This window comes from Oncorhynchus keta, unplaced genomic scaffold (genome assembly GCF_023373465.1).
Source record: "Oncorhynchus keta strain PuntledgeMale-10-30-2019 unplaced genomic scaffold, Oket_V2 Un_contig_17810_pilon_pilon, whole genome shotgun sequence".
Lineage (NCBI taxonomy): Eukaryota > Metazoa > Chordata > Actinopteri > Salmoniformes > Salmonidae > Oncorhynchus > Oncorhynchus keta.
This window is the reverse complement of record NW_026280593.1, coordinates 10,001-31,275: the sequence shown is the minus strand read 5'-3', so window position 1 is coordinate 31,275 and position 21,275 is coordinate 10,001. Positions and strand designations below refer to the sequence as shown.

At 43.3% G+C, this 21,275-nt stretch overlaps 1 protein-coding gene across 1 annotated transcript in view; it reads right to left on the bottom strand.

Moving 5' to 3' along the window:
• Positions 1-503: 503 nt before the first annotated feature.
• The window catches only part of LOC127919888 (ankyrin-3-like), a 28,603-nt gene continuing 7,831 nt past the window's right edge, over positions 504-21,275 (bottom strand). Inside the window, exons 4-5 of the mRNA XM_052503738.1 lie at positions 14,628-14,825; positions 504-608 (exon numbers count right to left, since the gene is read on the bottom strand). Coding sequence (XP_052359698.1) covers positions 504-608; positions 14,628-14,825 — 303 coding nt within the window. The remainder of the gene's footprint in view (positions 609-14,627; positions 14,826-21,275) is intronic.

Genomic DNA, 21,275 nt, shown 5'->3' with positions numbered 1-21,275 from the left:
TGGACTGACTGAGCGGGACACCCAGCCTGAGTGGGAGAGAAGAGCTTGGTCTGGGCTGAGAGGGAGAGAAGAGCTGATAGAGCCTGGGCTGAGAGGGAGGAGAGGAGGATCTTGACTGGGCTGAGCCCTGGAGAGAAGAGCTTGGACTGGGCTGAGTGGGAGGAAGAGCTTGGACTGGGCTGAGTGGGAGAGAAGAGCTTGGATGAGCTGAGACACCCAGCCCCTGAGAGGGAGAGGAGGAGAGAGCTTGGACTGGGCCAGTGAAGCCTGACTGGTTAGGGTCAGAAGATCCTCTGGTCTGAGGAGGGAGCAGGGAGAGAAGAGCTTGGAGTGACCCATCTTGAGGCCTGACTGGTTAGGGTCAGAAGATCGTTCTGAGGGCTGAGTCGGTCAGAGAAGAGCTCAAGAGTTTTAGAAAGAAAAGAAAGAAGGAATAAAAGTCTGGTTTTAGACTGAGTCGGCTTTGATTTCTGAGGAGGGGAGTGACTCTGGCCATTTTGAAGTCATAGTGCGCTGGTCGGGGATGAACTGGGAATGGGAGAAGGAGCTTTGAAGATCTTGGACTGGGCTGGGGTCGAGCTGCCCTCACGTAGGGCTGTCATCTGACTCTGGGATGGCACAGGGTAGTTCTGTGTGAGTGAGACCAGTGGACTCAATAGGCTGAGTGGAGGAGGACAGCAACCTTTTTTTCAAAGTGGTTGACAAAGTTGTCCGCAGAGGGGAGTGGGAGGGGGTGGAGGGGATTGGAAGGAGAAGGTGGAAAAAGTTTCCTAGGATAGAGGCAGAAGCTTGGCATTTGAGGGTATAAAGTGGCTTTAGATGTAAATGACAAAGTAAGATGACCGAATACAAACAGTGTAACTATTCCCTCCATAAGGCAATCAAACAAGCTACTCAGTATAGAGACAAAGTAGAATCTCAATTCCGGCTGACAAGAGTATGGGTCTACAGTCAATCACGGATTACAAAAGAAAACCAGCCCAGTCAGGGGATGTTGTCCCAGGCAGACTAAATACATTTTTGCCCGCTTTGGGACAATACAGTGCCACATTTAAATGGAGTCAACCCTCGCAAGGCTGCAGGCCCAGAGGCAGAGCAGTTCCCTCAGAGCATGCGAGGCTGGCCGGTGGAGGACCGATTCAATCAATCCCTATCCCAGTCTGAGATATCCCAGATGCCTAAGAGGGCCACCATTGGTCCTGATAGTTCCAAGAAGGCTAAGGTAACTGAGCTAAACGACTACCGCCCGTGTCACTTCCGTCATCAGCAATGCTTTGAGAGACTAGTCAGGACCATATCAGGATTCCTGACACCCTAGACATTTACATTTACATTTAAGTCATTGGTGTATGGAAAAAAGAGGAGAGCCCAAATAGGCCTGATGCAATCTCAACCACACTGCAGCCCTGGGGGAATACCTATGTGAGAATGCTGTTCAACGACTGGTGCGGCATTTAACACCATAGTGCCCTCTCCATCATCACCCTGGTAGCCCTGTGCAGGGTACTGGCCCTGACCAGGTAGGATGGCAATTTCCACCCGTGATCCTCAACACTGGGGCCCCACAAGGGTGCGTTCTGAGCCATCTCCAGTTCACCCAGACTGGTGGAGAGGCCTCCAGGAATCATCCAGTTTGCGGAGACACAGCAGTGAGACACCCAGACGGCCTAAGGGAGGGTGAGGCCTCGAGTGTGGTGTCAGGAAAATAACCTCACACTCAACGTCAACAAAACTAAGGAGATGATTGTGGACCCAGCAGAGGAACACCCCTATCCACATTGATGGGACAGTAGTGGAGAGGAGTAAGTTTTAAGTTCCTCGGCGTATACATCACAGACAAACTGAATTGGTCCTCAGGAGGCTGAGAGGGTGGTCACCAAAAGCAGATGAGGGCATCCTGTCAGGCTGTATCACCGCCTGGTAGAAGCCCTGCCCACGAGTAGGCTCTCCAGAGGGCAGTGAGGTCTGCACAACGCATCACCGGGAAACTACCTGCCCTCCAGGACACCTGACCACCCGATGTCACAGGAAGGCCATAAAGATCATCAAGGACAACAACCACCCGAGCCACTGCCTGTTCACCCCGCTATCATCAGAAGGGAGGTCAGTAGGTGCATCAAAAGCTGGGACCGAGAGACTGAAAAACAGCTTCTATCTCAAGGCCATCAGACTGTTAAACAGCCACCACTAACATTGAGTGGCTGCTGCCAACACACTGACTCAACTCCAGCCACTTTAACAATGGGAATTGATGGGAAATTATGAAAATATATCACTAGCCACTTTAAACAATGCTACCTAATATAATGTTTACATACCCTACATTATTCATCTCATATGTATATACTGTACTCCATCTACTGCATCTTTATGTAATACATGTATCACTAGCCACTTTAACTATGCCACTTTGTTTACATACTCGTTCATATGTATATACTGCACTCAATACCATCTACTGTATCTTGCCTATGCCGCTTCATATATCTTTATGTACATATTCTTTATCCCCTTACACTGTGTATAAGACAGTAGTTTTGGAATTGTTAACTAGATTACTTGTTGGTTATTACTGCATTGTCGGAACTAGAAGCACAAGCATTTCGCATTTAACATCTGCTAACCATGTGTATGTGACAAATACATTTTGATTTGATAAAGACAGTACTAGACCACAACAGTAAAGACAGTACCAGACCACAACAGATAAAGACAGTACCAGACCACAACAGATAAAGACAGTCTAGACCAGAACAGATAAAGACAGTACTAGACCACAACAGATAGAGACAGTACTAGACCACAACAGATAAAGACAGTACTAGACCACAACAGATAAAGACAGTACTAAACCACAACAGATAAAGACAGTACTAGACCACAACAGGAAAGACAGTACTAGACCACAACAGATAAAGACAGTACTAAACCACAACAGATAAAGACAGTACTAGACCACAACAGTAAAGACAGACCAGTACAAGACCACAGGATATAGACAGTACTAGACCACAACAGATAAAGACAGTACTAGACCACAACAGATAAAGACAGTACTAGACCACAACAGATAAAGACAGTTGACCACAACAGATAAAGACAGTACTAGACCACAACAGATAAAGACAGTACCAGACCACAACAGATAAAGACAGTACCAGACCACAACAGATAGAGACAGTACTAGACCACAACAGATAAAGACAGTACTAGACCACAACAGATAAAGACAGTACTAGACCACAACAGATAAAGACAGTACTAGACCACAACAGATAAAGACAGTACTAGACCACAACAGATAAAGACAGTACTAGACCACAACAGATAAAGACAGTACCAGACCACAACAGATAAAGACAGTACCAGACCACAACAGATAAAGACAGTACTAGACCACAACAGATAAAGACAGTACTAGACCACAACAGATAAAGACAGTACTAGACCACAACAGATAAAGACAGTACTAGACCACAACAGATAAAGACAGTACTAAACCACAACAGATAACGACAGACAGTACTAGACCACAACAGATAAAGACAGTACTAGACCACAACAGATAAAGACAGTACTAGACCACAACAGATAAAGACAGTACTAGACCACAAACAGATAAGACAGTACTAGACCACAACAGATAAAGACAGTACTAGACCACAACAGATAAAGACAGACTAGACCACAACAGATAAAGACAGTACTAGACCACAACAGATAAAGACAGTACCAGACCACAACAGATAAAGACAGTACTAGACCACAACAGATAAAGACAGTACCAGACCACAACAGATAAAGACAGTACTAGACCACAACAGATAAAGACAGTACTGGACCACAAATACTCCAGTATACCACAACAGATAAAGACAGTACTAGACCACAACAGATAAAGACAGTACTAGACCACAACAGATAAAGACAGTACTAGACCACAACAGATAAAGACAGACAGACAGTACTAGACCACAACAGATAAAGACAGAAAGACAGTACTAGACCACAACAGATAAAGACAGTACTAGACCACAACAGATAAAGACAGTACTAAACCACAACAGATAAAGACAGACAGACAGTACTAGACCACAACAGATAAAGACAGACAGACAGTACTAGACCACAACAGATAAAGACAGAAAGACAGTACTAGACCACAACAGATAAAGACAGTACTAGACCACAACAGATAAAGACAGTACTAAACCACAACAGATAAAGACAGACAGACAGTACTAGACCACAACAGATAAAGACAGTACTAGACAGATAAAGACAGTACTAGACCACAACAGATAGAGACAGTACTAGACCACAACAGATAAAGACAGTACGAGACCACAACAGATAAAGACAGTACTAGACCACAACAGATAAAGACAGTACTAGACCACAACAGATAAAGACAGTACCAGACCACAACAGATAAAGACAGTACCAGACCACAACAGATAAAGACAGTACTAGACCACAACAGATAAAGACAGTACTAGACCACAAATAGCTAAAGACAGTACCCAGACCACAACAGATAAAGACAGTACTAGACCACAACAGATAAAGACAGTACCAGACCACAACAGATAAAGACAGTACTAGACCACAACAGATAAAGACAGACAGACAGTACTAGACCACAACAGATAAAGACAGTACCAGACCACAACAGATAAAGACAGTACAGACCACAACAGATAAAGACAGTACTAGACCACAACAGATAAAGACAGTACCACAACAGATAAAGACAGTACTAGACCACAACAGATAAAGACAGACCACAACAGATAAAGACAGTACTAGACCACAACAGATAAAGACAGTACTAAACCACAACAGATAAAGACAGTACTAGACCACAACAGATAAAGACAGTACTAGACCACAACAGATAAAGACAGTACTAGACCACAACAGATAAAGACAGTACTAAACCACAACAGATAAAGACAGTACTAGACCACAACAGATAAAGACAGTACTAGACCACAACAGATAAAGACAGTACCAGACCACAACAGATAAAGACTAGACCACAACAGATAAAGACAGTACTAGACCACAACAGATAAAGACAGTACTAGACCACAACAGATAAAGACAGTACTAAACCACAACAGATAAAGACAGTACTAGACCACAACAGATAAAGACAGTACTAGACCACAACAGATAAAGACAGTACTAAACCACAACAGATAAAGACAGTACTAGACCACAACAGATAAAGACAGTACTAAACCACAACAGATAAAGACAGTACTAGACCACAACAGATAAAGACAGTACTAGACCACAACAGATAAAGACAGTACTAGACCACAACAGATAAAGACAGTACCAGACCACAACAGATAAAGACAGTACCAGACCACAACAGATAAAGACAGTACTAGACCACAACAGATAAAGACAGTACTAGACCACAACAGATAAAGACAGTACTAGACCACAACAGATAAAGACAGTACCAGACCACAACAGATAAAGACAGTACTAGACCACAACAGATAAAGACAGTACTAGACCACAACAGATAAAGACAGTACTAGACCACAACAGATAAAGACAGTACTAGACCACAACAGATAAAGACAGTACTAGACCACAACAGATAAAGACAGTACTAGACCACAACAGATAAAGACAGTACTAGACCACAACAGATAAAGACAGTACTAGACCACAACAGATAAAGACAGTACCAGACCACAACAGATAAAGACAGTACTAGACCACAACAGATAAAGACAGTACTAAACCACAACAGATAAAGACAGTACTAGACCACAACAGATAAAGACAGTACTAGACCACAACAGATAAAGACAGTACTAGACCACAACAGATAAAGACAGTACTAGACCACAACAGATAAAGACAGTACTAGACCACAACAGATAAAGACAGTACTAGACCACAACAGATAAAGACAGTACTAGACCACAACAGATAAAGACAGTACTAGACCACAACAGATAAAGACAGTACTAGACCACAACAGATAAAGACAGTACTAGACCACAACAGATAAAGACAGTACTAGACCACAACAGATAAAGACAGTACCAGACCACAACAGATAAAGACAGTACTAGACCACAACAGATAAAGACAGTACTAGACCACAACAGATATAGACAGTACTAGACCACAACAGATAAAGACAGTACTAGACCACAACAGATAAAGACAGACCACAACAGAAAGACAGTACTAGACCACAACAGATAAAGACAGTACCAGACCACAACAGGTAAAAGACAGTACTAGACCACAACAGATAAAGACAGTACCAGACCACAACAGATAAAGACAGTACCAGACCACAACAGATAAAGACAGTACTAGACCACAACAGATAAAGACAGTACTAGACCACAACAGATAAAGACAGTACTAGACCACAACAGATAAAGACAGTACAGACACAACAGATAAAGACAGTACTAGACCACAACAGATAAAGACAGTACCAGACCACAACAGATAAAGACAGTACTAGACCACAACAGATAAAGACAGTACCAGACCACAACAGATAAAGACAGTACTAGACCACAACAGATAAAGACAGTACCAGACCACAACAGATAAAGACAGTACTAGACCACAACAGATAAAGACAGTACCAGACCACAACAGATAAAGACAGTACTAGACCACAACAGATAAAGACAGTACCAGACCACAACAGATAAAGACAGTACCAGACCACAACAGATAAAGACAGTACTAGACCACAACAGATAAAGACAGTACTAGACCACAACAGATAAAGACAGTACTAGACCACAACAGATAAAGACAGTACCAGACCACAACAGATAGAGACAGTACTAAACCACAACAGATAAAGACAGTACTAGACCACAACAGATGAAGACAGTACTAGACCACAACAGATAAAGACAGTACTAGACCACAACAGATAAAGACAGTACTAGACCACAACAGATAAAGACAGTACCAGACCACAACAGATAAAGACAGTACTAGACCACAACAGATAAAGACAGTACTAGACCACAACAGATAAGACAGTACCAGACCACAACAGATAAAGACAGACAGACAGTACCAGACCACAACAGATAAACAGTACCAGACAGTAGAGACAGTAGACCACAACAGATAAAGACAGTACCAGACCACAACAGATAAAGACAGTACTAGACCACAACAGATAAAGACAGTACTAGACCACAACAGATAAAGACAGTACCAGACCACAACAGATAAAGACAGTACCAGACCACAACAGATAAAGACAGTACTAGACCACAACAGATAAAGACAGTACTAAACCACAACAGATAAAGACAGTACTAGACCACAACAGATAAAGACAGTACTAGACCACAACAGATAAAGACAGTACTAGACCACAACAGATAAAGACAGTACTAGACCACAACAGATAAAGACAGTACTAGACCACAACAGATAAAGACAGTACTAGACCACAACAGATAAAGACAGTACTAGACCACAACAGATAAAGACAGTACCAGACCACAACAGATAAAGACAGTACTAGACCACAACAGATAAAGACAGTACTAGACCACAACAGATAAAGACAGTACTAGACCACAACAGATAAAGACAGTACTAAACCACAACAGATAAAGACAGTACTAGACCACAACAGATAAAGACAGTACTAGACCACAACAGATAAAGACAGTACTAGACCACAACAGATAAAGACAGTACTAGACCACAACAGATAAAGACAGTACTAAACCACAACAGATAAAGACAGTACTAGACCACAACAGATAAAGACAGTACTAAACCACAACAGATAAAGACAGTACTAGACCACAACAGATAAAGACAGTACCAGACCACAACAGATAAAGACAGTACCAGACCACAACAGATAAAGACAGTACTAGACCACAACAGATAAAGACAGTACTAGACCTCAACAGATAAAGACAGTACTAGACCACAACAGATAAAGACAGTACTAGACCACAACAGATAAAGACAGTACCAGACCACAACAGATAAAGACAGTACTAGACCACAACAGATAAAGACAGTACCACAACAGATAAAGACAGTACTAGACCACAACAGATAAAGACAGTACTAGACCACAACAGATAAAGACAGTACTAGACCACAACAGATAAAGACAGACAGACAGTACTAGACCACAACAGATAAAGACAGTACTAGACCACAACAGATAAAGACAGTACTAGACCACAACAGATAAAGACAGTACTAGACCACAACAGATAAAGACAGACAGACAGTACTAGACCACAACAGATAAAGACAGTACTAGACCACAACAGATAAAGACAGTACCAGACCACAACAGATAAAGACAGTACTAGACCACAACAGATAAAGACAGTACTAGACCACAACAGATAAAGACAGTACTAGACCACAACAGATAAAGACAGTACTAGACCACAACAGATAAAGACAGTACTAGACCACAACAGATAAAGACAGTAGTAGACCACAACAGATAAAGACAGTACTAGACCACAACAGATAAAGACAGTACTAGACCACAACAGATAAAGACAGTACTAGACCACACCAGATAAAGACAGTACGAGACCACACCAGATAAAGACAGTACCAGACCACAACAGATAAAGACAGTACTAGACCACAACAGATAAAGACAGACAGACAGTACTAGACCACAACAGATAAAGACAGTACCAGACCACAACAGATAAAGACATTACTAACATCAACCTCCAGCAGAATGACAGCTGATTATAACATAGAACAGCAGACTCAGATGATTATAACATAGAACAGCAGACTCACATGATTATAACATAGAACAGCAGACTCACATGATTATAACATAGAACAGCAGACTCAGATGATTATAACATAGAACAGCAGACTCAGATGATTATAACATAGAACAGCAGACTCACATGATTATAACATAGAACAGCAGACTGTCGTGGAAATTTCCTGTATTTACCAAATCAGGAGAGCAAACCACACTCAAGTCAGAGTTAGTTATCCAAAAGTCCATCTTTAATTATATGAGCTCCATCGCTCTCCCTGTGACTCTCAGATCAATTCAGTGTCTATCAATGAATTCTCTGAGAGATCCTTACACATTGCAACTGAGATCCTTTATAGCAAAGACACACATAGCCAGGCAGCATAGGCATAATTTATCGTTCAGCTTTGTCTCCTAAACTATGTTCTTTTCTCAAACTCAGAACCATAAACCAATCCTCCATATCAACAGGCATATATCAAATCCATCCTATCTGGACAAGATCACAGAGACACACTGACTGGCACACAGACATTGTGGAGCCAAGAGATCCACGCTTGACCTCTCCCCTCTCCCGGCCCAAACAACTTAGTCTGACAGAGAACAGATACTGCAACCCCGCCACAGTATTATACAAACACATTCTGATGAGAAGTAACTTACAAACATATGATGAATATAAAACATCTTACCTATGTTACCAACTAATTCTGATTATTTCCCAACAAGACTCACATGACAGAGAGAAGTTGAACTAACTGTACATAGAGTCATTTCCATGGACTGTGTCACAGTTCAATAAAGTGTTGATCCATTACAACGATAATTAATAACGATACCCACAACTCAGTTACGCAACAGATTCCTCTGTTGTGAAGCAAGGCAGTGAAACATCAACCGGTTACACCACTAACTTCAACCCAAACTGCTGATACCACTCATACCACTAACCCTAACCAGTACTAACCCTAACCATTCATACCACTAACCCTAACCAGTACTAACCCTAACCATTAATACCACTAACCCTAACTGCTGATACCACTCTCTCTAACCCCAGATCAACCATTCATACCACTAACCCTAACCAGTACTAACCCTAACCATTAATACCACTAACCCTAACCAGTACTAACCCTAACCATTGATACCACTAACCCTAACCAGTACTAACCCTAAGCATTAATACCACTAACCCTAACCTTAACTAACCCTAACCAGTACTAACCCTAACCATTCATACCACTAACCCTAACCAGTACTAACCCTAACCATTCATACCACTAACCCTAACTGCTGACTAACCACTAAGCTTAACCCCAGATGAACTATTCATCACACTAACCTTAACCAGTACTAACCCTAACCATTCATACCACTAACCCTAACCTTAACTAACCCTAACTGCTGATACCACTCCCTAACCCCAGATGAACTATTCATACCACTAACCTTAACCTTAACTAACCCTAACCATTCATACCACTAACCCTAACCAGTACTAACCCTAACTGCTGATACCACTAACCCTAACCTTAACTAACCTTAACCTTAACTAACCCTAACCATTAATACCACTAACCCTAACTGCTGATACCACTATCTAACTCCAGATCAACCATTCATACCACTAACCCTAACCAGTACTAACCCTAACCATTCATACCACTAACCCTAACCAGTACTAACCCTAACCATTCATACCACTCTCTCCTTAACTAACCCTAACCATTAATAACACTAACCCTAACTGCTGAAACCATTGTCACTAACCCCAGATCAACCATTCATCACACTAACCCTAACCAGTACTAACCCTAACCATTCATACCACTAACCCTAACCTTAACTAACCCTAACTGCTGATACCATTCTCTCTAATCCCAGATCAACCATTCATACACTAACCCTAACCTTAACTAACCTAACCATTCATCACACTAACCCTAACCAGTACTAACCCTAACTGCTGATACCATTCTCTCTAACCCCAGATGAACCATTCATCACACTAACCCTAACCTTAACTAACCCTAACTGCTGATACCACTATAACCTTAACTAACCCTAACCATTCATACCACTAACCCTAACCTTAACTAACCCTAACTGCTGATACCACTCTCTCTAACCCCAGATGAACCATTCACCACACTAACCCTAACCAGTACTAACCCTAACCATTCATACCACTAACCCTAACCAGTACTAACCCTAACCATTCATACCACTAACCCTAACCTTAACTAACCCAACTGCTGATACCATTCTAACTCTAACCCCAGATGAACCATAGTCATACTCTAACCCTCCTCCAAACTAATAACCCCCTCCTCCACTAACCCTATAGTTATAACCCTAACCATTCATCCACTAACCCTAACATTAACTAACCCTAACTGCAGATACTATTCTCTCTAACCCCAGATGAACCATTCTAACTCTAACCCTAACCTTAACTAACCCATTCATCACACTGACCTTTATTAGCCCTAACCTTTCATACTACTAACTGTTGATACCACTCACTGTACCCACAGAGGAAGCAGCATGATAATATAACCAAAACAAAGACCACTTTGCTTTAATGCTAACTATAAATGCAGCATCACCATTCACTATGGACCTCTGCCAGCAGCCAGCCTGCTGCAATGGACTGAATATAAGCAAAACCCTAATGGAACTATAGATACAGATGCTGTCCAGGGAACTATGATGTAACGCTACCTGCTAGCCATGGAAACACTCTGAATCAATCAACCCTCTGCAGTGGAACTATAGTTATAACTCTAACCCTCCTCCAGGGAACTATAGTTATAACTCTAACCCTCCTCCAGGGAACTATAGTTATAACTCTAACCTCCTCCAGTGGAACTATAGTTATAACTCTAACCCTCCTCCAGGGAACTATAGTTATAACTCTAACCCTCCTCCAGTGGAACTATAGTTATAACTCTAACCCTCCTCCAGGGAACTATAGTTATAACTCTAACCCTCCTCCAGGGAACTATAGTTATAACTCTAACCCTCCTCCAGTGGAACTATAGTTATAACTGTAACCCTCCAGTGGAACTATAGTTATAACTCTAACCTCCTCCAGGGAACTATAGTTATAACTCTAACCCTCCTCCAGTGGAACTATAGTTATAACTCTAACCCTCCTCCAGGGAACTATAGTTATAACTCTAACCCTCCTCCAGGGAACTATAGTTATAACTCTAACCCCTCCTCCAGGGAACTATAGTTATAACTCTAACCTCCAGGGAACTATAGTTATAACTCTAACCCTCCTCCAGTGGAACTATAGTTATAACTCTAACCCTCCTCCAGGGAACTATAGTTATAACTCTAACCCTCCTCCAGTGGAACTATAGTTATAACTCTAACCCTCCTCCGGTGGAACTATAGTTATAACTCTAACCCTCCTCCAGTGGAACTATAGTTATAACTCTAACCCTCCTCCAGTGGAACTATAGTTATAACTCTAACCCTCCTCCAGGGAACTATAGTTATAACTCTAACCCTCCTCCAGGGAACTATAGTTATAACTAACCCCCTCCAGGGAACTATAGTTATAACTCTAACCCTCCTCCAGGGAACTATAGTTATAACTCTAACCCTCCTCCAGGGAACTATAGTTATAACTCTAACCCTCCTCCAGGGAACTATAGTTATAACTCTAACCCTCCTCCAGGAACTATAGTTATAACTCTAACCCTCCTTCAGTGGAACTATAGTTATAACTCTAACCCTCCTCCAGGGAACTATAGTTATAACTCTAACCCTCCTCCAGGGAACTATAGTTATAACTCTAACCCTCCTCCAGGGAACTATAGTTATAACTCTAACCCTCCAGTGGAACTATAGTTATAACTCTAACCCTCCTCCAGTGGAACTATAGTTATAACTCTAACCCTCCTCCAGTGGAACTATAGTTATAACTCTAACCCTCCTCCAGGGAACTATAGTTATAACTCTAACCCTCCTCCAGGGAACTATAGTTATAACTCTAACCCTCCTCCAGGGAACTATAGTTATAACTCTAACCCTCCTTCAGTGGAACTATAGTTATAACTCTAACCCTCCAGTGGAACTATAGTTATAACTCTAACCCTCCTCCAGGGAACTATAGTTATAACTCTAACCCTCCTCCAGGTGGAACTATAGTTATAACTCTAACCCTCCTCCAGTGGAACTATAGTTATAACTCTAACCCTCCTCCAGGGAACTATAGTTATAACTCTAACCCTCCTCCGGTGGAACTATAGTTATAACTCTAACCCTCCTCCAGGGAACTATAGTTATAACTCTAACCCTCCTCCAGGGAACTATAGTTATAACTCTAACCCTCCTCCAGTGGAACTATAGTTATAACTCTAACCTCTCCAGGGAACTATAGTTATAACTCTAACCCTCCTCCAGGGAACTATAGTTATAACTCTAACCCTCCTCAAGTGGAACTATAGTTACAACTCTAACCCTCCTCCAGGGAACTATAGTTATAACTCTAACCCTCCTCCAGTGGAACTATAGTTATAACTCTAACCCTCCTCCAGGGAACTATAGTTATAACTCTAACCCTCCTCCAGGGAACTATAGTTATAACTCTAACCCTCCAGTGGAACTATAGTTATAACTCTAACCCTCCTCCAGGGAACTATAGTTATAACTCTAACCCTCCTCCAGGGAACTATAGTTATAACTCTAACCCTCCTCCAGGGAACTATAGTTATAACCCTAACCCTCCTTCAGGGAACTATAGTTATAACTCTAACCCTCCAGTGGAACTATAGTTATAACTCTACTCCTCCTCCAGGGAACTATAGTTATAACTCTAACCTCCAGGGAACTATAGTTATAACTCTAACCCTCCTCCAGGGAACTATAGTTATAATTCTAACCCTGCTCCAGGGAACTATAGTTATAACTATAACCATCCTCCAGGGAACTATAGTTATAACTCTAACCCTCCTCCAGTGGAACTATAGTTATAACTCTAACCCTCCTCCAGGGAACTATAGTTATAACTCTAACCCTCCTCCAGGGAACTATAGTTATAACTCTAACCCTCCTCCAGGGAACTATAGTTATAACTCTAACCCTCCTCCAGGGAACTATAGTTATAACTCTAACCCTCCTCCAGTGGAACTATAGTTATAACTCTAACCCTCCTCCAGGGAACTATAGTTATAACTCTAACCCTCCTCCAGTGGAACTATAGTTATAACTCTAACCCTCCTCCAGGGAACTATAGTTATAACTCTAACCCTCCTCCAGGGAACTATAGTTATAACTCTAACCCTCCAGTGGAACTATAGTTATAACTCTAACCCTCCTCCAGGGAACTAGTTATAACTCTGTGTGTAGGGTGTAGTGTGTAGGGTATATGTGTAGTGCAAAGTGTAAAGTAGTGTCAAGGAGGACTGAGGTGATGTCTCTGTGTCCCTCTCTAATAGGGTTAGTAATAATAATAATAATAATAATAAAAATATATGCCATTTAGCAGACGCTTTTATCCAAAGCGACTTACAGTCATGTGTGCATACATTCTACGTATGGGTGGTCCCGGGAATCGAACCCACTACCCTGGCGTTACAAGCGCCATGCTCTACCAACTGAGCTACAGAAGGACAATACACAGTGTGTAGGTTAGTAGTGTGTAGGGTGAAGTGTGTAGAGTGAAGTGTGATGGGTGTAGTGTGTACCTTGGTAGTGATGTCTGGAGAAGCCCCCTGGTCAAGGAGGACTGAGGAGACGTCTCTGTGTCCCTCTCTAATGGGGTTAGTAGTGTGTAGGGTTAGTAGTGTGTAGAGTGAAGTGTGATGGGTGTAGTGTGTACCTTGGTAGTGATGTCTGGAGAAGCCCCCTGGTCAAGGAGGACTGAGGAGACGTCTCTGTGTCCCTCTTTGGCAGCCAGGTGTAGGGGGGTGTAGCCAGAGGTGGTAGTGGCGTCAGGACACGCCCCATTCTGCAGCAGATACAGCACGATGTCAGGCTTCCCCAGACGACTGGAGATGTGGAGCGGGGTCTGGTTGTCCTGGAGACAGGGACAGAGGGTTAGAGGACAGACAGGAGACAAACATGAGCAAAGACACTTCAACAGACCACCAATAAACATTTTCTTAAGATCAACTGTGACAACAAGTCACAGTATTATATAGTAATCCAACTGTAAATACTCCACATGGCTAAGCATACCTCATTTAAATATAATAACTCCACCAATAACAATACCTTATGTTAATATAATAACTCCACCAATAACAATACTGTATGTTAATATAATAACTCCACCAATAACAATACCTTATGTTAATATATTAACTCCACCAATAACAATACTGTATGTTAATATAATAACTCCACCAATAACAATACTGTATGTTAATGTAATAACTCCACCAATAACAATACCTTATGTTAATATAATAACTCCACCAATAACAATACCTTATTTTAATGTAATTTTTAAACATTTTTTTAAAACTTGTTTTATTTCACATTAATTTAACCAGGTAGGCTAGTCGAGAACAAGTTCTCATTTACAACTGCGACCTGGCCAAGATAAAGCAAAGAATTGCGACAGAAACAACAACACAGAGTTACACATGGAATAAACAAACATACAGTCAATAACACAATAGAGAAAAAAAAGAAAGTCTATATACAGTGTGGGTTAGGGTTAGGTGTGTGCAAAAAGTATGAGGGATTCTCTCCAGTCAGTATGAGGGATTCTCTCCAGTCAGTATGGGGGATTCTCTCCAGTCAGTATGAGGGATTCTCTCCAGTCAGTATGGGGGATTCTCTCCAGTCAGTATGAGGGATTCTCTCCAGTCATTATTGGGTTTTTCTCCAGTCAGTATGGGGTTTTTCTCCAGTCAGTATGGGGTTTTTCTCCAGTCAGTATGGGGTTTTTCTCCAGTCAGTATGGGGTTTTCTCCAGTCAGTATGGGGTTTTTCTCCAGTCAGTATGAGGTTTTTCTCCAGTCAGTATGAGGATTCTCTACAGTCAATATGAGGGATTCTCTACAGTCTGTATGAGGGATTCTCTCCAGTCAATATGAGGGATTCTCTACAGTCAGTATGAGGGATTCTCTCCAGTCAGTATGAGGGATTCTCTCCAGTCAGTATGAGGGATTCTCTCCAGTCAGTATGGGGGATTCTCTCCAGTCAGTATGGGGGATTCTCTCCAGTCAGTATGAGGGATTCTCTCCAGTCAGTATGGGGGGATTCTCTCCAGTCAGTATGGGGGATTCTCTCCAGTCAGTATGAGGGATTCTCTCCAGGCAGTATGGGGGATTCTCTCCAGTCAGTATGAGGGATTCTCTACAGTCAATAAGGGGATTCTCTCCAGTCAGTATGAGTGATTCTCTACAGTCAGTATGAGGGATTCTCTCCAGTCAGTATGGGGGATTCACTCCAGTCAGTATGGGGGATTCACTCCAGTCAGTATGGGGGATTCTCTCCAGTCAGTATGGGGGATTCTCTCCAGTCAGTATGGGAGATTCTCTCCAGTCAGTATGAGGGATTCTCTCCAGTCAGTATGAGGGATTCTCTCCAGTCAGTATGGGGTATTCTCTCAGTCGGTATGGGAGATTCTCTCCAGTCAGTATGAGGGATTCTCTCCAGTCAGTATGAGGGATTCTCTCCAGGCAGTATGAGGGATTCTCTCCAGTCAGTATGAGGGATTCTCTCCAGTCAGTATGGGGGATTCTCTCCAGGCAGTATGAGGGATTCTCTCCAGTCAGTATGGGGGATTCTCTCCAGTCAGTATGGGGGATTCTCTACAGTCAGTATGAGGGATTCTCTCCAGTCAGTATGAGGGATTCTCTCCAGTCAGTATGAGGGATTCTCTCCAGTCAGTATGAGGGATTCTCTCCAGTCAGTATGAGGGATTCTCTACAGTCAGTATGAGGGATTCTCTCCAGTCAGTATGAGGGATTCTCTCCAGTCAGTATGAGGGATTCTCTCCAGTCAGTATGAGGGATTCTCTCCAGTCAGTATGGGGATTCTCTCCAGTCAGTATGAGGGATTCTCTCCAGTCAGTATGAGGGATTCTCTCCAGTCAGTATGAGGGATTCTCTCCAGTCAGTATGAGGGATTCTCTACAGTCAGTATGGGGGATTCTCTCCAGTCAGTATGAGGGATTCTCTCCAGTCTGTATGAGGGATTCTCTCCAGTCTGTATGAGGGATTCTCTCCAGTCTGTATGGGAGATTCTCTCCAGTCAGTATGGGAGATTCTCTCCAGTCAGTATGGGAGATTCTCTCCAGTCAGTATGGGAGATTCTCTCCAGTCAGTATTGGGTTTTTCTCCAGTCAGTATGGGGTTCTTCTCCAGTCAGTATGGGGTTTTTCTCAGTCAGTATGGGGTTTTTCTCCAGTCAGTATGGGGTTTTTCTCCAGTCAGTATGGGGTTTTTCTCCAGTCAGTATGAGGTTTTCTCCAGTCAGTATGAGGGATTCTCTACAGTCAATATGAGGGATTCTCTACAGTCTGTATGAGGGATTCTCTCCAGTCAATATGAGGGATTCTCTACAGTCAGTATGAGGGATTCTCTCCAGTCAGTATGAGGGATTCTCTCCAGTCAGTATGAGGGATTCTCTCCAGTCAGTATGGGGGATTCTCTCCAGTCAGTATGGGGGATTCTCTCCAGTCAGTATGAGGGATTCTCTCCAGTCAGTATGGGGATTCTCTCCAGTCAGTATGGGGGATTCTCTCCAGTCAGTATGAGGGATTCTCTCCAGGCAGTATGGGGGATTCTCTCCAGTCAGTATGAGGGATTCTCTACAGTCAATATGGGGATTCTCTCCAGTCAGTATGAGGGATTCTCTACAGTCAGTATGAGGGATTCTCTCCAGTCAGTATGGGGATTCACTCCAGTCAGTATGGGTGATTCACTCCAGTCAGTATGGGGGATTCTCTCCAGTCAGTATGGGGGATTCTCTCCAGTCAGTATAGGGGATTCTCTCCAGTCAATATGGGGGATTCTCTCCAGTCAGTATGGGGATTCACTCCAGTCAGTATGGGGGATTCACTCCAGTCAGTATGGGGGATTCACTCCAGTCAGTATGGGGGATTCTCTCCAGTCAGTATGGGGGATTCTCTCCAGGCAGTATGGGAGATTATCTCCAGTCAGTATAGGGGATTATCTCCAGTCAGTATGAGGGATTCTCTCCAGTCAGTATGAGGGATTCTCTCCAGTCAGTATGAGGGATTCTCTCCAGTCAGTATGGGAGATTATCTCCAGTCAGTATAGGGGATTATCTCCAGTCAGTATGAGGGATTCTCTCCAGTCAGTATGGGGGATTCTCTCCAGTCAGTATGAGGGGATTCTCTCCAGTCAGTATGAGGGATTCTCTCCAGTCAGTAAGGGGGATTCTCTCCAGTCAGTATGAGGGATTCTCTCCAGTCAGTATGAGGGATTCTCTCCAGGCAGTATGAGGGATTCTCTACAGTCAGTATGGGGTTTTTCTCCAGTCAGTATTGGGTTTTTCTCCAGTCAGTATGGGGTTTTTCGCCAGTCAGTATGGGGGATTCTCTCCAGTCAGTATGGGGGATTCTCTCCAGTCAGTATGGGGGATTCTCTCCAGTCAGTATGGGGGATTCTCTCCAGTCAGTATGGGGTTTTTCTCCAGTCAGTATGGGGCTTTTCTCCAGTCAGTATGGGGTTTTTCTCCAGTCAGTATGGGGATTCTCTCCAGTCAGTATGAGGGATTCTCTCCAGTCAGTATGGGAGATTCTCTCCAGTCAGTATGGGGTTTTTCTCCAGTCAGTATGGGGTTTTTCTCCAGTCAGTATGGGGTTTCTCTCCAGTCAGTATGGGGGATTCTCTCCAGTCAGTATTGGGTTTTTCTCCAGTCAGTATGGGGGTTTTCTCCAGTCAGTATTGGGTTTTTCTCCAGTCAGTATGGGGTTTTTCTCCAGTCAGTATGGGGTTTTTCTCCAGTCAGTATGGGGTTTGTCTCCAGTCAGTATGGGGTTTCTCCAGTCAGTATGGGGTTTGTCTCCAGTCAGTATGGGGTTTTTCTCCAGTCAGTATGGGGGATTCTCTCCAGTCAGTATTGGGTTTTTCTCCAGTCAGTATGGGGTTTTTCTCCAGTCAGTATGGGGTTTTTCTCCAGTCAGTATGGGGTTTTCTCCAGTCAGTATGGGGGATTCTCTCCAGTCAGTATTGGGTTTTTCTCCAGTCAGTATGGGGTTTTCTCCAGTCAGTATTGGGTTTTTCTCCAGTCAGTATGGGGTTTTTCTCCAGTCAGTATGGGGTTTTTCTCCAGTCAGTATGGGGTTTGTCTCCAGTCAGTATGGGGTTTTTCTCCAGTCAGTATGGGGTTTTTCTCCAGTCAGTATGGGGTTTTTCTCCAGTCAGTATGGGGTTTTTCTCCAGTCAGTATGGGGGTTTTCTCCAGTCAGTATGGGGTTTTTCTCCAGTCAGTATGGGGTTTTTCTCCAGTCAGTATGGGGTTTTTCTCCAGTCAGTATGGGGTTTTTCTCCAGTCAGTATGGGGTTTTTCTCCAGTCAGTATTGGGTTTGTCTCCAGTCAGTATGGGGTTTTTCTCCAGTCAGTATGGGGTTTTTCTCCAGTCAGTATGGGGTTTGTCTCCAGTCAGTATTGGGGTTTGTCTCCAGTCAGTATGGGGGTTTTCTCCAGTCATTATGGGGTTTTTCTCCAGTCAGTATGGGTTTTTCTCCAGTCAGTATGGGGTTTTCTCCAGTCAGTATGGGGTTTGTCTCCAGTCAGTATGGGGTTTTCTCCAGTCAGTATGGGGTTTTTCTCCAGTCAGTATGGGGTTTGTCTCCAGTCAGTATGGGGTTTTTCTCCAGTCAGTATGGGGTTTTTCTCCAGTCAGTATGGGGTTTTTCTCCAATCAGTATGGGTTTTTCTCCAGTCAGTATGGGGTTTTTCTCCAGTCAGTATGGGGTTTTTCTCCAGTCAGTATGGGGTTTTCTCCAGTCAGTATGGGGTTTTTCTCCAGTCAGTATGGGGTTTTTCTCCAGTCAGTATGGGGTTTTTCTCCAGTCAGTATGGGGTTTGTCTCCAGTCAGTATGGGGTTTTTCTCCAGTCAGTATGGGGTTTTTCTCCAGTCAGTATGGGGTTTGTCTCCAGTCAGTATGGGGTTTTTCTCCAGTCAGTATGGGTTTGTCTCCAGTCAGTATGGGGTTTCTCCAGTCAGTATGGGGTTTGTCTCCAGTCAGTATGGGGTTTGTCTCCAGTCAGTATGGGGTTTTTCTCCAGTCAGTATGGGGTTTTTGTCCAGTCAGTATGGGGTTTGTCTCCAGTCAGTATGGGGTTTTTCTCCAGTCAGTATGGGGTTTTCTCCAGTCAGTATGGGGTTTTTCTCCAGTCAGTATGGGGTTTGTCTCCAGTCAGTATGGGGTTTTTCTCCAGTCAGTATGGGGTTTTTCTCCAGTCAGTATGGGGTTTTCTCCAGTCAGTATTGGGTTTGTCTCCAGTCAGTATGGGGTTTGTCTCCAGTCAGTATGGGAGATTCTCTCTAGTCAGTATGGGGTTTTTCTCCAGTCAGTATTGGGTTTGTCTCCAGTCAGTATGGGAGATTCTCTCCAGTCAGTATTGGGTTTGTCTCCAGTCAGTATGGGAGATTCTCTCCAGTCAGTATGGGGGTTTTTCTCCAGTCAGTATGGGGGTTTTTCTCCAGTCAGTATGGGAGATTCTCTCCAGTCAGTATGGGGTTTGTCTCCAGTCAGTATGGGGTTTGTCTCCAGTCAGTATGGGGGTTTCTCCAGTCAGTATGGGGTTTGTCTCCAGTCAGTATGGGGTTTTTCTCCAGTCAGTATGGGGTTTTTCTCCAGTCAGTATGGGGTTTGTCTCCAGTCAGTATGGGGTTTTTCTCCAGTCAGTATGGGGGTTTTCTCCAGTCAGTATGGGGTCTTTCTCCAGTCAGTATGGGGTTTGTCTCCAGTCAGTATGGGGTTTGTCTCCAGTCAGTATGGGGTTTGTCTCCAGTCAGTATGGGGTTTGTCTCCAGTCAGTATGGGGTTTTCTCCAGTCAGTATGGGGTTTTTCTCCAGTCAGTATTGGGTTTTTCTCCAGTCAGTATGGGGTTTGTTTCCAGTCAGTATGGGGTTTGTCTCCAGTCAGTATGGGGTTTTTCTCCAGTCAGTATGGGGGTTTTCTCAGTCAGTATGGGGTTTTTCTCCAGTCAGTATGGGGTTTGTCTCCAGTCAGTATGGGGTTTGTCTCCAGTCAGTATGGGGTTTGTCTCCAGTCAGTATGGGGTTTGTCTCCAGTCAGTATGGGGTTTTTCTCCAGTCAGTATGGGGTTTTCTCCAGTCAGTATGAGGTTTGTCTCCAGTCAGTATGGGGTTTGTCTCCAGTCAGTATGAGGGTTTGTCTCCAGTCAGTATGGGGTTTGTCTCCAGTCAGTATGGGGTTTTTCTCCAGTCAGTATGGGGTTTGTCTCCAGTCAGTATGGGGTTTGTCTCCAGTCAGTATGGGGTTTTTCTCCAGTCAGTATGGGGGTTTCTC